The sequence below is a fragment of the Stigmatopora argus genome, chromosome 23 (assembly GCF_051989625.1).
Source record: "Stigmatopora argus isolate UIUO_Sarg chromosome 23, RoL_Sarg_1.0, whole genome shotgun sequence".
NCBI classification, from domain to species: domain Eukaryota; kingdom Metazoa; phylum Chordata; class Actinopteri; order Syngnathiformes; family Syngnathidae; genus Stigmatopora; species Stigmatopora argus.
The window spans coordinates 6,637,768-6,655,566 of NC_135409.1; the positions used below are offsets into that span (position 1 = coordinate 6,637,768).

At 41.2% G+C, this 17,799-nt stretch overlaps 1 protein-coding gene across 2 annotated transcripts in view; it reads left to right on the forward strand.

Annotated features, from left to right (window-relative positions):
* The window catches only part of grm8a (glutamate receptor, metabotropic 8a), a 140,122-nt gene that overhangs the window by 89,048 nt on the left and 33,275 nt on the right, over positions 1-17,799 (forward strand). For both annotated transcript variants that reach the window (XM_077594351.1, XM_077594350.1), the window contains exons 4-6: positions 10,461-10,596; positions 10,712-10,866; positions 12,142-12,279. In XM_077594351.1, the coding sequence (XP_077450477.1) occupies positions 10,461-10,596; positions 10,712-10,866; positions 12,142-12,279 (429 nt within the window). The remainder of the gene's footprint in view (positions 1-10,460; positions 10,597-10,711; positions 10,867-12,141; positions 12,280-17,799) is intronic.

A 17,799-nucleotide genomic window follows, 5' to 3' on the forward strand; every position in this document is an offset into this window, starting at 1 on the left:
AGTTGTAATCATCACGATAGGTTAACATTTGGAGCACCGAGTGCGAGAGCCTGATAAATGAATGCAACTTTTAGTAAGGGGGCGAGTGATGGTAGAAATTCGGGAGCCGACGGAGGGAGCTCCGAGGGGGGATGAACTCACGACAAGAGGAACGACAACTACAGAGAACAGGATTAGAAGAAGAAGAAGTCAGGGCAAAATCGATGACCGTGTACTGACACCCTTTCAAATAACGCCACTTTGTGGCTACTTTGTTGGCCTCGAGCCACATGGGGTTGCCAGTGAACAGCAGATTAGAGCCATACTTGGCAGATTACGGGTTCAAAGAGCATCCGGGAGAGAGACAAATGACACCTGATGTTCTTTAATGGAGCAGATAGAAAGGAAGACACCTATACTTCTTACTTACACACTCCTTTAACTTTATCGTGCTTATGTGCTGACACCATGCTTTTAAGCTACAAAACTTGCTTTTAAAATGGGGAAGTGTGTGGTATGGGCAGGTATGTTACACTTACCATATTTTCCCGACTATACGGCGCATCATATTTTTAGCCGCAGTGTCAGTAACGAGGGCTATTTCTGTATTTTACACACACAAAGGACGCACCGTTTTTATAGACGCAGCCAGGCATGGCAAAACATACACCTGCTTAAACATACATGCTACACCCACACGCTAAAAACACGTTTTTAAAAAGGCAACGGAAGCAAAAGTGAGTTCGGTTGTACTTTATTTAGCCATTTTACAATGAACTCGCGTCATTGTCACCCACAAATCCTTCAAAGTCCTCATTTTCTGTGTCCAAATTGAATAAATCTCCAAATGAGTCATTGAAAATGCTAAGTTTTATACGTTCGTCCAGGCGGCCACAATCCATTCGCAAATAGTAGCTAGCTAGTAGCTAGCGTAACTATTCCAGCGCTGCCTTCCACACTTTGTAAAGCTGTGTTGATGTCGATGTCCAGGCCACAATTCATTGGGTGTATTGACAAAAGAACTACATATCCCAGCAGTCACTGCGCAGTACTTTTTCTACGGGGAAAATAGTAGAGTCGGGGGCTGCTTGCCATAGTTGTGAGAGCTGTAGAGGATGGTGTACCCTATCGACTGATTTATTTTATTTTATCGTGATAATAATTTTAGTATTGGTCCATATATAAAGCGCACTGGATTATAAGGCGCCCTGTCTATTTTGGAGAAAAATTAAGACTTATGTGCGCCTTATAGCCGGTACTCATTTTCTTTGGCTTACCTGGAATAATATTTACAGACCAGAGAAATAATCATTCGGGTTTTTTTGGAGTCTGTATCAGTATGAGTTTGTCACGTGGCAGATTAAAAAAAATGGCTTTGTGATAAATGGGATTTTTGTCTGTAGTTTCCTGAGATGCAATTGTAATTTAAGCAGTAGGTGGAACAAATGTCGGCTGCCACCATTATCAATGGGCTCCTTGAATCTTATTTTTTTCGATGAAAAACGCAAAACCAGACCTCGGTGAGTTGTGTGATCAAGTGCACGCACTAATGCACTTTGCCTCATTTCCTAAGGCAGGAAAATGGCTGAGAAGGGGACGGCAACCTTTGCGTGTCATTTCACGAGTCTGTTGTAATGCACCCGAGCTCTCGACTGTAGAAATTCAGTGTGAAAGCAAGGTGCAAAGCTTCATGCGTAGGATGTATTGATTCCCGCTATTCTATGCACGAGTTTCGCCAAAGCACTTGCGCATTGACGGGAAGCAGGCAAGAAATCAGGCCTTCTTTAGATTTGTTTGTGCTGAAGAAAACCACATATGCTATGAGACTCTTTGAACAGGAATGTGCCAGAACTAATGTTGAAATTCGAAAGTCCCTCCATGTTCCATAGCAATTTGAATCATAAAGACGGAGGGAAATTCAAGATGTCACCTTCATTTCATCACCTTCGATTTTTTTATTCGGCTTTTTTGAATTTTGTGCACATGTACAGCTCTCTGTTGCTCTTAAAATGGGACATATCGTAACTAGTTCACTATGAGTTGACGCAATTTTCATTGAATTTCAAGCCTGGGAAGAGTTTTGCTGCTCCACAAACATCAGCTAATGGTACCGAAACACAATTTTATCAGCATTCGTGTGCTCATTTCATGCATTCGCCCTATTGGGTAAAATCTATTTCACATTCTCATGCTATTCCTACTTCTACTTGTCAAAATATCTAATGGAGCTGCCTTCTGTATGCATTCTGCAACGCAGAGCAGTTCCCGCATAGGAAATAGGTCATGAACAACCCCAATTTTCTCGTCTAAGTGCATGAAAACACCCACTCGCTGAACCTGTTTTGAAAAAGAAATCTGTGCAACCATGTTTGATGACAGAAGAGCTGTATATTGGCATAGCGCACACAATCACCCCTACGTATGCCAGGTACGCGGAATAATCTATTCCTCCATTCAAGCGTGCTGTTTGCCCACACAGATAGGATCGGCAACAAGTCCTATACGGACACTCATTGTTATTCACACAGGATAATGTCACCCGAATATTATGTTCATTGGGAAATTCAAATGGAAACAAATTACCGGCTGAATCTCGTATGGACCGTCTGACTGGCCAGCCGCATGCACACTGCGGCGACTTATCGCTCTGGCGGCTATTGAATATTTCATCTTTATTTGCGAGCATCTCATTCGGCGAATGCTTATGTACGGCCTACGACTTGCTGATGCGCGCTTGTCACGCTGCTATTGGTTCTTTTTGAGTTGCCGGGTGCCCAATTTGAAGGAGAAAAACGAAAGTTTCTTTTGTAAGAAACAACCTGGCTAGACGAATCAATTCACAGATTTTTACACGCCAATTAAATGATAGAATCTTGCCAAAGATTATTCAAATATCAATGATCAAGTTTTCCAACAGATCCATAAGTGTTAAATTGGAGGAAAAAAAATCAATTGCCGTCAGCCTTTTTAAAAACCATGACGTCGCAAGTGCGAGGAAGACAGCAGAGGGCAAATGACTAATATAGATGTGTCAAAGTGGCGGCCCAGGGGCCAAATCTGGCCCGCCGCATCATTTTGTGTGGCCCGGGAAAGTAAATCATGAGTGCCGACTTTCTGTTTTAGGATTAAATTAAAACGAAGTGTATAGATGTATATTCAATTTCCTGATTTTCCCCCTTTTAAATCAATAATTGCTATTTTTTTAATCCATATTATCTTTGTTTTTAGTTCAGAAATCATTTTGTAAAATCTAAAAATATATTTAAAAAAAGCTAAAATAAACATTGTTTTAGATCTATACAAAAACTGAATATTCAGGGCCTTTAATCCAGTTCATTTAATCCATTTATTTAAAAAAAATAAATATATCTAAAATGGTCTGGCCCACATGAAATCGAGTTGACGTTAAGGTGGACCGCGAACCAACCCGAGTCTGACACCCTTGGTCTAGAGTACGTAGACGAGTTCTTACAGGTTTTATCATGGAATACAACGGGCACAGTATAACTGGAAGTTGTTTGGTTTGGTTTGGTTTGCTAGCTGTGCCAACTTTTCCCTGGTCGAACGTATGCATACCGTCACACGGCCTTTTGTCCCGTGTCCAGACTGTAATTGGATGTTTGATTACTGCTGGAGAGCAAGTGGCTACAAGAGGGGCAAAGGAGCGAAAAATCTTCTTGGAGGGTGTCGGAGCGAGAGGACATGTTCTCTCTTTGTGATCTCCCAGCTTAACGTTGACCTTGTGCTTCTTATCTGCGCTCTGACATCCAATCATCCCATGCTTATCTTCTCCTTCCTCACCTCGCACCCTATAGTTTTCATCTCCTGTTGCCTTCATTTCAACCACCCTCTTCCCGACCGCAACGCAAAGACCCCGTCACCCCCCTTCCTCTCGTACGCTCGCCGTCTGCCTCGAGCCTCGGGGATTGCTGGCATTGATTGGATCGGATGGCGTCTGATTGTGATGCGGTCGGACATGTCCAACCCGTCACTGCCCAACCTCGGTCGGCTACTTCTAAACTCAGTCACATCTTGTTTTCAGCGTGGCTCCAACTTTTTTTGACCTCTACCGATGCTAGAACCAACTGAAAGCATGACCCTGGTGCGGTGCTTGCTAGAATCTGGTGCTCTTCTGTCTCAGCTGGAGAACTGTTGACACCAGCGCTAGACTGTTTGCCTCCTGTGGTGAAAGGAGAACGGCTAAAGTGGCACACAGTATGCTCGATGTTGTCTAGGTCGGTACTCAGACATTTCCTCAAAAGACGGTTGGTCCCCGGACGTTTGGTCGACCGGACGTTTGGTAGAACGGACGTTTGGTAGAACGGACGTTTGGTAGAACGGACGTTTGGTAGAACGGACGTTTGGTAGAACGGACGTTTGGTAGAACGGACGTTTGGTAGAACGGACGTTTGGTAGAACGGACGTTTGGTAGAACGGACGTTTGGTAGAACGGGCGTTTGGTAGAACGGGCGTTTGGTAGAACGGACGTTTGGTCGCCGGGTTGTTACTGTTGAAACCCGCTCTCAAAATTATAATCATGAGAGAGAGAGAGTTTAATATCTAAATATTTAATATCAAAATATCAACAGTAAACTCTGTCATAATTTGACAGCGAGCGAACCCGGCGACCAAACGGCCGTTCTACCAAACGTCCGTTCCACCAAACGTCCGGTCGACCTAACGTCTTTCGACCAAACGTCCGGTCACGATCTAGATCAGGGGTGTCCAAACTATTTGACAAAGGGCTGCAGTGGGTGCAGGTTTTTGCTAAAACGCCAACTCGAGTTTCATTTTTGCCCATAAAAAGGTCACTTATTAGCTCCCATTTTGGCCTAAAAAGTTCACTTACATTGCCAGTGCTCGACGTCCAATCTGTTTTTTACTAGCAGAGTCAAAGGATCGAACATTTTTTTTCTCCAACGAACGGCAATATGTCACATTTGAATTGAAAAGTTGAGTTGAAACCAACAGGTAATTTCTTCTCTTATTCCAGCTACAACATTTTCACACAGTCCCAAATGTGTTGTCACCTCGGGTCTGTTTGGGGTTTGCGATATCTTAATTTTACAAGTACACTGCAGGCAACAAGGCCTGTATCTGTTCAGTCATATTTTAATTAAAGGATGTAAATTTCCATGGGCAGAGGTACCTTGGGTGTTTTAGAGTAATTTATTCGCCAGCCCGAGGTGCTGTTGAAACTCCCAAGAAGAAGCAGAACATGTTGTTTTCCACAATCCTCAATCTGCAAAAAAACACGAAAGTGAGTCAAATGTTGGACGCACAACAACCGCGTGTACGTCAACGCATCCCTGAAAAAGCACTCAGAATCTCAGTCGAGAACCATTGAATGACCTGAAATGCCGCTGCGTCCTTAGCAACCGACAAAGAATAATAAAGACCGCTCATTTTTCCATCCTTGAGCAGAGTTTGTCATAATAGCAGAATTTGTGTCAATGTGACCGCTTAGCGGCTTCGTCAAACGCCGACTAACTCAATTCCAAAAAGCCGTTCATTGTCCAGGTGTTTTTCGGCAAAGATGCACGCTGTGCACAAGGTCTCCTTAAGACAGTGGCGGTCCGTGCATTTTCTCGTAGCACCTTCAACGAATCAATCCAACCCTCAAAAACTATTTCATGGCTATAAAACCTCGACTGCAGCTACAGCTGCGACACATAAAAAATAATCAGTAAATCAATGCTCAAAAATGGGGTAAAATCAACTTCCTAGCAGCATTTATTGATTAAATACAAATACTGGAGCTTTTCAGACATTACAACCGGGTCAGGGTGGTGATTTCCCGGGAAAAGACAGTGATGGACGTCTATGGCGAAACGGCAAAAAATGGACTAAAATTGAGTAAAATCCACTTCCTAGCAGCATTTAGTGAATAAATACAAACACTGGAGCTTTTCAGATATCAGAACCGGGCCCACAATTGAAATATTATTTAGGAATATAGCCATATTTGACTCACCAAAAATCCTTTTTAACTGTACACAATATCCATCCTCCTTTCTTTCTTGCTTCTTTTCTATCGCCATCGAAGCTAATGCTGAAAATCGAGCCTGTCCTGTCGTATTTCTGGCATAGTCCGTTTTGAAAATGGCTTTAAATGAACATAACAATATATTTGCTTGTGCAGCTAGCTCCAGATACAGTTTGGTAGCTCTTGCTAATCACTAGCCAATCATAGTTGGTGAAAGTGATGACGCATACCTACGCCTGCGAGAAGGCAATGACGTATCCCTACGCCTGCGACAAGGCATTGTGGTGTTGCCAACTCGAAATCTGATTGGTTAAAGCAACAGTCTCATCGACGCTTGTTTAATGCAGCAGAGCCTGTAGAACTGATTGTGAAGGCCTTGAGGCAGATTTCTGACCCTGGCAACAAATAATGGCTGAAATGTGATTGGTTAAATGCTTCAATATGAAAACACACATCTGGAAGCAGTGCAACCAGGGGGAAAACAATGAAATGATCCTAACATACAATTTGGAATTATTTAATAAGTATTCATGGACAAAATATAATATATGATTCAGATATTTCTTAGGCCAGCAGAGAAGGCCTTGAAGGCCCTGACGGCCCGCCACTGCCTTAAGAACACACCGTGGATTGCGTGGGCTTTTTTTTCGTATTTGCCGTCAGAAATTTTGAATAGAAATAGATGTCTATCGTTTAAAAGGAAACAAAGTGCCGGATATGCTAATTAGGTATAATTCTTGCCCATGTCTCTTAATGGATATTTAAAAACAAGTGATAATCCGCTGCCTTTCAAATTCTCCAACCAATCTAATAAATGACGGTAGACAAAGTTGCCGTGTAATCTTGCTCACTTGAGAAGAATGAACGCATCAACCGATACAATGTGACTGACTAAATTACAATTTAGTCCGATCCAATCCTCTTTGAAGGCTCAGTAATCAGGTTGTTAAAGATAAACTTAAAGCTTGTGTTGCCAGGCCCGAATAATTGAATCATCGATGGTCTTCCTGATAACGTGCAACAATCGTTGCGTGAGCCAAGAAAATAACTGGCTTCTAAAACAGCTCCGCATCAAAATCGTGAATACTGTGGGCTCGTGTAATCCCATTTAACAGTTTGCAAACCAATTATAAGAAATGTTATTTAGGCCTGTAAAGCAACTGAGAAGAACGTAGAAGGGCTGAATAAAAATAGGCAGTAAGCGTGATAACAAAAGTGCTAAAATCAATCATTTGCAAACATGTCGCAAAAGATTTTTTCTTTTTTTCGCTTCAAAATCATGCAAGCACGAAACAGATTGATTATTTACTAAATTTGAAACTGTGCAAAATGGATGATGAAGACACTGAGTAACAATTGTGAGATAAATGCTCCACTGCATTTTCATTTGAAGGTGTGAAGACCCTTTTAAAAAATCTATTAGGCATGATAGAAATACATTTGATTTGTCTGCAATAACTTCCTCACACGGCAACAATGATGCAAGCACACTTTTTTTTTACTTGTAACGTAGCCTACTCTGCATTCAGATGGTTACTTATGCTAGTGTTAAGCTTTTTTTTATAGCTGCGGTCCTTTTTTTGCATTGAAAAAATCTCAATCTTCTCATTCAGAACTATATTGCCTATATTTATGTTTAAGGCCTATATAAGTATATTGAAGGTTTATATAAGTATGTTTAAGGCTTGTATAAGTAACACACAGTATGTACATGTACGTAATAAGATAAATAAAATGAAGCTTAACTTACTTTTGGAAGATGTACTCGCTGCTTAAGGAGATGATGGAGGAGGAGGAGGAGGAAGAGGAGGATTTTATATCATGAGAGGGTCTTCGTCGTAGCTGCAATGGGCTTCAAAAGTGACTTCCTCCTCCGTAACTTCAATGTAGGAAGAAGTTGAGGGTCGAGGAGAAAAAGATTAGGGTTGATGAGTATCTTCCTTGGAGGATTTATTAGAAACTGGCCTAAAGAAGCGATCTAACGACGATTGCACAGTTTTCTTCTTTTTTTTCATCTTAAATGATGAGGTAGCACTGTATGGCATCATTCAATTGATTTGCAACCTTTGTGCAACGTTCAATATATGGGTCTTGCCCCTCGGCCAAGAGTTTGGTCTCGAATTTCTTCATGGGGACAGGTGTTTCTTCCTCCTCCTCCTCCTTGACACGTTGCTGAGCCTCCTCCCTAACACAGCGCCAAGCGTCAGTATTAGCGGCGGAAAGAAGCACTACTCGGAAAAAGGCGCGCAATACAAAATCTAACTTACGAACTTACAGCATCTCTTTCCGAACATTTTTCGACATATGCCATATTCGCAGACATGTTCGTATGCACCGTTGTTCACAACTCGAATGTTCGTAAGCAGGGGAGCGTCTGTATAGTTATTCTCATCAAATTTTCAATCTCTGAACATTACCCAAAAATAAGTTTTGTGGTCACCGACTTAAAGTCAACAAAAGTTCAAGCCTATGAAACAACTTCTGTTTCCCTTTACATAAAAATATGTCATTTAAATCTTGTACTAGTACAATCTATGATGTCATGTTCGTCCTTTTTCAATTTTAAACTCATAGTTGTTCGATTTGCATCAGGTAATAATATTAAGATTTTTCTCTCTGAATAATACAATTTGTTGAAATTCTTCCACCAAATCTGACCATTGCTCACGGCACCCCCGTGTGCCGCGGCTCAGTGGTTGCGAAACACTGACTTATGGTACAAGTCAAACACACCGAGGCTTAATCACTTCTTAACCACAACGCCAAGTGGGCGCACTAATGCTCCTGGGTGTGTATTTGCGTGTTTGCAATGCCACCTGCTTTTTTTAAATACAAACGTGCGCGTCAAGTAGGCGATTATCCTTGAGAAAGTATTTAGAAGAAGTATTTGCTTTTAGTATTCAGTTGTCGGCGCCAGCACGCAATATCGTCTCCCTCAACGGTCCCGAGAGGCTTTCGGTTGAAGGCTAATGAATATTTGCGCGCACGTGCTCGTACGACTTGTGATTAAGAGGTGCGGCGCGGCGAAGCTGACAGACTGTACGCGTGCACAACAAATGGCCTCGTTCGGAGGTACAAAGAAACAAGACACAGATAGGTTTATACATTGTGAACAGGTTGAGGATTTTGGCATGCTTAATGTGCCACAAATCCAACACAAATATGCAACACCGCTACATCTTGGGCTGGGCTAATGATACAATAAAGGGGAGTTCATAAAAGAGCTTAAATATGACATGCCTACCATTACGGCGTGCATCATTTTGTCTATACGTATTATGCTTGGCCTTATAGGCAATAGGGGTAAAAAGTAGTAAAGTGGTACTCCTGCTTATGAATGCTTATGCATGAAAAAATGTCAAGTTATGAAAACCCTTAATGTGCAAATTACCGATAAAAGTTACAAAATCCCCCCAAAATGTTCCTGTATCCTTGACTTTATTTTGAAATTGTCGCTTTAGCATTCCGCCCTGCTTGATAATCTGTTTACACTCCATTGGCTTCCCAACAACAATTCTACATCTTCCTTTATTTGTTTTAATACATTAATAATCAATTTTCTTATCATTTCCTCTTTTTTTGAGTGTTGCTGTATCCGTTACTTTATTTTGAAATTGTCGCTTTAGCATTCCACCCTGCTTGATAATCTGCCTACACTCCACTGGCTTCCCAACAACAACTCTACATCTTCCTTTATTTGTTTTAATACATTGATAATCCATTTTCTTATCATTCCCTCTCTTTTTTGAGTGTTCCTGTATCCGTTACTTTATTTTGAAATTGTCGCTTTAGCATTCTGCCCTTCTTGATAATCTGCTTACACTCCATTAGCTTCCCAACAACAACTCTACATCTTCCTTTATTTGTTTAAATACATTAATAATCCATCTTCTTATCATTTCCTCTCTTTTTTGAGTGTTGCTGTATCTGTTACTTTATTTTGAAATTGTCGCTGTAGCATTCCCCCCTGCTTGATAGTCTGCCTACACTCCACTGGCTTCCCAACAACAACTCTACATCTTCCTTTATTTGTTTTAACACATTAATAATCCATTTTCTTATCATTTCCTCTCTTTTTTGAGTGTTCCTTTATCCGTTACTTTCTTTATTTTGGTAGGGTTTTTTTAGGACTGCGAAACAAATTAGAGAATGTCCACATACTAAAATACTGCTCTTTTCAAAAAAATATCCAAGTAACGAAAGAAGTTCTAGAACCAATTAGAGCTTCCACCGTATCATAGAATACTATATGCGTCATTAATATTTTATGGGCTGCAATGAGGTAACGATTATCCGATCTCAGTCAAAACCAATTGGACGCCCATCGTTTTCAGTGCAATCCAATGCGTTAAAATGTCACGCTCATCCCAATCCGTCATACCCGAGTTTTTCCTGTCCTCGCTCCTGGATGTCCGTCGCCATCGAGGGCGCCGAACGAGTTCCTAAGTGGTGCAAATGATCTCTTTACATTTTTAATTGTCCCTTTTTCTCCCAGGTGGTGTTTGCATTGCGCAGTCCTTGAAGATCCCAAGGGAACCAAAGCCGGGGGAGTTTGACAAGATCATTAGACGTCTGCTGGAGACCTCCAACGCCAGAGCCATCATCATGTTCGCTAATGAGGACGACATACGGTACGCGACGACTTCCGAAAAGTGTCCTGCTGTCGCTACACCCACTTAAACCAACCATTTTTTTTAGTATTAAGCTCGCACCTTCTTAACCTTAGTCCGGCGTCTTCATTAACAGGCGCGTTCTGGATGCCGCAAAGAAGAACAACCAGACGGGTCACTTCCTGTGGGTGGGCTCTGACAGCTGGGGATCGAAGATCTCCCCAGTGATTGGCCAGGAGAGAGTGGCGGAAGGCGCCATCACCATTCTTCCGAAGCGAGCATCTGTGGACGGTAGGTTGGAGAAAATAGCCAGCTGAGCATTTCTTAAGAGTTGTTCAAAAGTCATCGGCAGCTCAGAGAGGGTTTTTCTATTAGACTACTGATGCCCGGAGGGACGCACGGGCAACAATGCAGGAAATGAAAACAAGGAAGACAAATGGAGAAATCTGTTTATCGTTCACTAAAAAGGAAAAATCCATTCAGGTGATGTGGACCACAGCAATTTGGGAATTTGGCTGAGAGTGTTACTCACCTTTGGCTCCCTCTGATTGGAGATTTCTACTCAGTCTTCCTGGAAAAATAAATAAAAATCAAGTCTTATTCCAAAGGTGGGAAACTAAGTTTGGTTCGTAATGCCAACTAGATCTCGATCTTTTCTGGACTCCTGCTTTTTGAAGGAGCCATTTTGACGGATGTGCATTCGTAATGCTTTGTTTAAGACACAGATGTCAAAGTGGCGGCCCGGGGGCCAAATCTGGCCCGCCGCATCATTTTGTGTGGCCCGAGAAAGTAAATCATGAGTGCCGACTTTCTGTTTTAGGATCAAATTAAAATGAAGAGATAGATGTATATTAAATTTCCTGATTTTCCCCTTTTAAATCAATAATTGTCATTTTTTAATCCATTTTTTCAGTTTTTAGTTAAAAAATCATTTTGTAAAATCTAAAAATATATTTAAAAAAGCTAAAATAAACATTGTTTTAGATCTATAAAAAAACGGAATATTCAGAGCCTTTAATCCAGCTCATTTAACCCATTTATAAAAAAAATCTAAATATTATATCTAAAATGGTCCGGCCCACATGAAACCGAGTTGACGTTAAAGCGGCCCGCGAACCAACCCGAGTCTGACACCCCTGCATTTAAGACTTCAACGTACTAATGCGTCAAACCATTATGAATGCATAGCTTGGTTATTTTGGTTTCTTTCTAATCCGATATGGCTGGTCTTTCGGTCGGTCCATCTTCCCTCCCACCACCTGCCTTTCCCCGACATTCGAGGCGATTAATGAAGGCAGCGCTTGTCGACGTCTAGAGCAAGTCAAGCCTGACGTCACGGTGACAAACTCCGGGGATTTCCCAGCCAAAACCATCAGTTTCGCAGAGTACGGCAGCATCCCTTCGGAGTGAGCCGTTGTAGTAGTTTTTGCCTTTTCGGTAGACACTTAGAATATATCACTCGGTAGAGTTAGTGTTTATCAATAATCATTCACTGCAAGCAAATGGAATGGATGTTTAGTACCTTCATTACAAACGTTGAGTTAATGGTCTGTCTTTTTGTCACAGCCTTTGACCGCTATTTCCGGAGTCGCTCGCTGTCCAACAACAGAAGGAACGTTTGGTTCGCAGAGTTCTGGGAGGAAAACTTCAACTGTAAACTGGGTATGCATGGAAGACGACCGGGGATCCTCAAGAAATGCACAGGTAAGATTCTTTCAACTTGACATGAAGTAAAATTCCAACCACCAAGTGAATCAGCTTCTTTTCGGAATAAAATGATATTTGCGGTGAAATCCGCCCTAACGTTCATTAGCCGATGACTTAGAACAAATGTCAAAGTGGCGGCCCGGGGGCCAAATCTGGCCCGCCGCATCATTTTGTGTGGCCCGGGAAAGTAAATCATGAGTGCCGACTTTCTGTTTTAGGACCAAATAAAAATGAAGAGTATAGATGTATATTCAATGTCTTGATTTCCCCCCTTTTAAATCAATAATTGTAATTTTTTAATCCGTTTTTTCTGTGTTTTTAGTTCAGAAATCATTTTGTAAAATCTAAAAATATATTTAAAAAAAGCCTAAATAAACATTGTTTTAATTCTATTAAAAAAACTGAATATTCAGGGCTTTTAATCCAGTTCTTTTAATCCATTTATAATTAAAAAAATCTAAATATTTTATCTAAAATGGTCCGGCCCACATAAAATCGAGTTGACATTAACGCTGCCCACGAACCAACCCGAGTCTGACACCCCTGACTTATAAATTCAAAACGCCAACGACGAAAAACCTGTTGTCATCGTTTTCTTTGAAGGGGGGTAGAATAAAGTCGAGTTTTAATTTTCAAGATTCTGCTTTTAAACCCACAAACCTTGTTGAAAGACCCGTCAAAAGTCCTTAAAAAACTGGCGAGAGAAGAACTCGGCAGCCATTGAATCAGTTCGTTTGTTTTTTTATTTATCTGTGTAATAGCCTAATCATCTGATGAATGAATCTCATCTCTATTGTATTTTATGGCACACTCCATTATTCATACGGGCCTGCCATTAGAGCGGACGGCGCACATCCCGCGTATCCGCGCTTGCGTGTTCAGCTGTCAGCACTTTCTCTTTTGAATATGCTTGTTACGGTCATTTCATTCCAGCATGTGTGTGTCTTTTTCTACTTTGTTGTGCGTGTGTTTGCTTGCATCTGCGCTTCGACCCGTATTTTCTGCTGTGGTGTCAAAACGCCAGGAGCTTGTTATCCAAGACAAAGCCAAACACCGGAACTGAGGTGTAACCCATCTGTGTTTACAAGCTGTAGGTGCATGTCCATGGCTGTCGTTACATGCGATTGTCCCTCGACTCAAAATGGCTGAAAGCCCCACCGGCGATGCCACTCGGCGGCGTTCCTTCACGGCTTTCTGTAATATGAAGCGTCAATTCTGTTCGCCGGTGTCACTTTGAGTCTCCTCTGCTTGACGACTGCCATTAGTTCTCATAATTAGGTTTGTAAAGGCCGCGACACCCGTTGACCGTCTATTAGTCTCCCTGGCATTTGCGCGTCGAGGGCCCCCATGTCGGACAGCGGAGTTCATTAATTCCAAGTGGCGGACTTTCAAATTATCCACGCGTGGGTGCCAAATAGCGGGCTCCTTCTGCTCGGGGTCACCGCGGCAACGCACCTGATGGCGAGCGGGGAAAAATGGTCCTACTGGTTAGCATTGATAATATGCCTACACTCCACTGGCTTCCCAAAAACAACTCTACATCTTCCTTTATTTGTTTTAATACATTAATAATCCATTTTCTTATCATTTCCTCTCTTTTTTGAGTGTTCCTGTATCCGTTACTTTATTTTGAAAGTGTCGCATTAGTATTCCACCCTGCTTGATAATCTGCTTACACTCCACTGGCTTCCCAACAACAATTCTATATCTTCCTTTATTTGTTTTAATACATTAATAATCAATTTTCTTATCATTTCATCTCTTTTTTAGTGTTCCTGTATCCGTTACTTTATTTTGAAATTGTCGCATTAGTATTCCACCCTGCTTGATAATCTGTTTACACTCCACTGGCTTCCCAACAACAATTCTACATCTTCCTTTATTTGTTTTAATACATTAATAATCAATTCTCTTATCATTTCCTCTCTTTTTGGAGTGTTTCTCACATCTGTCACACAAAATTGGAACACTGATCATTTGTAAAGTGTTATTTGGTAGGTTTTTTTTAGGACCGTGAAACAAATTAGAGAATGTCCACATACGAAAATACTGCTCTTTTCAAAAGACCAGTTTATTTTGACCCAAAAAATGAACTTACTTGCCACAAATTGACGGCGCTAGACGTCCAATCCATTTTGACTGGTAGGGGTAGACATTCTTGCTAAAATTTCTTATCCACAGCCACTTATCCTATTCGTTTCGGCACCCTCAATGGCAGCCAATGAGTTGTTAAGTAACCTTCAAATCTCCCATAGAATTTTGACCTTAAAATGCCCTAAAACCAACAGGATGTCACCTGGAAATGCCCCCAAATTTAGCAGGAACCAGCAAACAAACAAGAAGCACCCCGGAAAGACCCTCAAAATTGAATTCAAAATGTACAGGAGGTGACCCGGAAGTACCCTAAAATGTGACGCAAAATAAACTCATTGCCCGCTATTGACAACGATACATGTCCAATTCACTTAAACGGACTGATAATGCTGATCTTTCCGTATAAATTGATGCGCTAGCTCGACATCCTACCCATGAGATCGAGTTGGCGTGATTGTGTCCCGCAAACTAAACTGAGTTTGACACCCCTTGGTTTAATCCCATTAAAACGGTGGCTGACTCTCGAGTGAACTTTAAGCGTAAACGATCATTAGAACGTGTTTATTGCAATTTCCGCATCCCGCCCTGGCGTCCCCAGGCTAAATTTCCCTCCCCGTGCTCCTCAAGTTTTTTTTACACACACAAACACGTGCTGATGCGATTTCACCTTCATGTTTTCTCCCTCGCTTGGCTTTATTTGCCTCGTCCACCTTTCTCAATATGGTACCTCCTCATCCCGCTGTTTAAGGTGTTCGACGCCACTCCCTGTTTTTGCTTTCATCTTTGCGTGGGATGGCTCGCTGGCATCTATCGAGCCATCTCTCAGCATGACATTCCTGTTTGCCGTAGTGAAAGACAAGCAGTGCGGCCGAGATAGAAAATAAAATAAAATGAAACACGGCGAGAGAAGGAAAAAAAAAAAAAGGAGCACAGTGGCGATGCAGCATAACATGAATAATGACTTTGGAATATTTTATCCAATCTTTTTGTATTGGCGGTAATATATACCCATATATATATCAGAGCTGCCAAATGTCAAAAATCATATTTCGTAGTGGGTAAAAAAAAGATTTCTGATTTTGTGACCCTTTTTCCGAGTGGCATTTACCCGCGACGCATGCAAAAATGAAGTTCAATATAATCTGATGCTTTTCAAATGGTTTCCTTCTTTGAATAGTTGCAAAGAAATTAAAGAACACAAATAGCTAATCGATTATTACTTTTGATTTGAGCTAATACGCGTTGATGCTGAAATAACGGATGTCGTTGAAAAGGAAGCGAGCATGCTACTTTACTTTCAAAATAATTGAATGTTTTGGCAATGTGCAAAATGCTAAACATATTTATTTATGACGTCGCGTTAAAAATGGCAATCCAAGACCGAAAACTTTCAACATTTTCCTTGTAAACTGCAAAAAAAAACATTTTTTTCTTTGTAGTTTTGATAAAAATGTGTGTTTAGTTGTTTGGCATAGACTGGCTGATCTGATATTGTGTACGTACATATTAAATGCATTTTTTTTAAATAAAAAACATAAACAAACAATCTATTTGCACCTGGAAAGGCGGCTTCTCCGATGGCCTAAACTGGACAAGGTTTGAATTGAATTTGTGCTGCTAAACGATGTTTAATTAAGGAGCTGGTTCAAACCATTAGTCTGCCCGTCATGCGTGCTGCCATCAATCACGCGCGGCCATGTAAATGCCGCTTTGCACGCTGGACCGTGAAGGCATCCATCACGGCGCTCGCCGCAAGTCAGCATTCTTGAATGAGCTTACCTAAAGAAACCTCATTTAATGGCGGCGACCGAATGCCACAATAACACAATAAATTTTCCCTAGCACCACGACAAGTATTTTAATATTTGGCCTGTTTGAAAGGAATCGATTGAAAGACCGTTCTTTGTTGTGAGTGAAAATGCTCGTATGTCGATTTTCTCGTAACTAAAACAAATGTTTCCCATTGAAATGAACTAAAAACAAATTCATTCATTGCAACCCTCTGAAAAAACACCAAAAACAGGACATTGGATTGGAAAAAATGTTTGATTTGTTCTAATTCGCCACCTATTAACAAAGTAACACATAACTAGTGGTTTAATATTACTAAAATGTGTTTAATAGTACTAAAATTAGACGGATTTCGAAGGGCGGGACTTTTTGCACGGCAACGCTATCGTAACATAACATAAACAAATTTGAACAAAACACAAATAGGGGCGAAATGACCGTATTGTTCCCTCTGTTAGGCGCAAAGAAAAGATTGCATTGCGCCTTATAATCCAATGCACCTTGTATATGTATCAATATCCGTTAATCATGTTATGATATTCCCTTGTGTGTAACACATCCATCAACTAACGCTATTACTGATATAAAGCACCTTATATGTGAAACCAATTTTAAAATAGGTCATTCATTGACACTGTGCCTTACAGTGTGGAAAATACAGTACAGTGGTACCTCAAGATATGAGCTTAATTTGTTCCGGGACTGAGCTCGTATGTCGATTTTCTCGTAACTTGAACGAACGTTTCCCATTGAAATGAACTAAAAATAAATTTATTCGTTCCAACCCTCTGAAAAAACACCCAAAACAGGATATTGGATTGGAAAAAATGTTTGATTTGTTCTAATTCGCCATCTATTAACAAAATAACACATAACTAGTTGCACGGCAACGCGCTCGTAACATAACATAAACAAATTGAAATGAACTTGGATTACGATGCAGACACACTGAAAAATAAGTTTCCCAGAATAAACCCAACATCGGGCCACTAGTATGTCAAGGTACCACTGTATTTATGTTTTGTAACTTGGATTGTTTTCGTATCTTGAAATTTCCAATGACGTATCACTGTACATGCTACTCTTCAATGTAAAGATCAAGTTATGCTTTGCCTCGGTCTGCGTCTCTATCTCAACAACCACCTTGAATTTCGACTTTTAGAGGTCACGTCATAAGAGGGTCTTTATGATCAAGCCGATAGAAGCTCCAGCCTCATAAATATCCACTTGAATTCAATAGATTCAAATCTGACACGCAAGGTCAAAAACGACGGATGAAAAAGCACCCGGAACACTTAGTACACTCGTAAACAAAATCTTTGGACAGATGTGACGCGCAATTGAACAAACTAACACCAGCTATTGGCTGTCTTCCCTCGCCTGCGCTAAAATAATGCACACCTGATGCAACCCCGTGAAACAGTGACTTTTTCCCCCTCGAAACTGACGTGGCTCACTTATCCGCCGTCGTGAGGAACAATTGCGTTTTCTTGCAAAATGCTGATTAATGACGCACTGGCGTGGAAAAATTCTCATTATTCGGTGACAAAAGGGCGCGCGCACGACACGCTCAAAGCGCGACGGCGCAAAGGCGGCACGTGCGCTGCAAGCCGGCGCCATTGTGGTAATGAA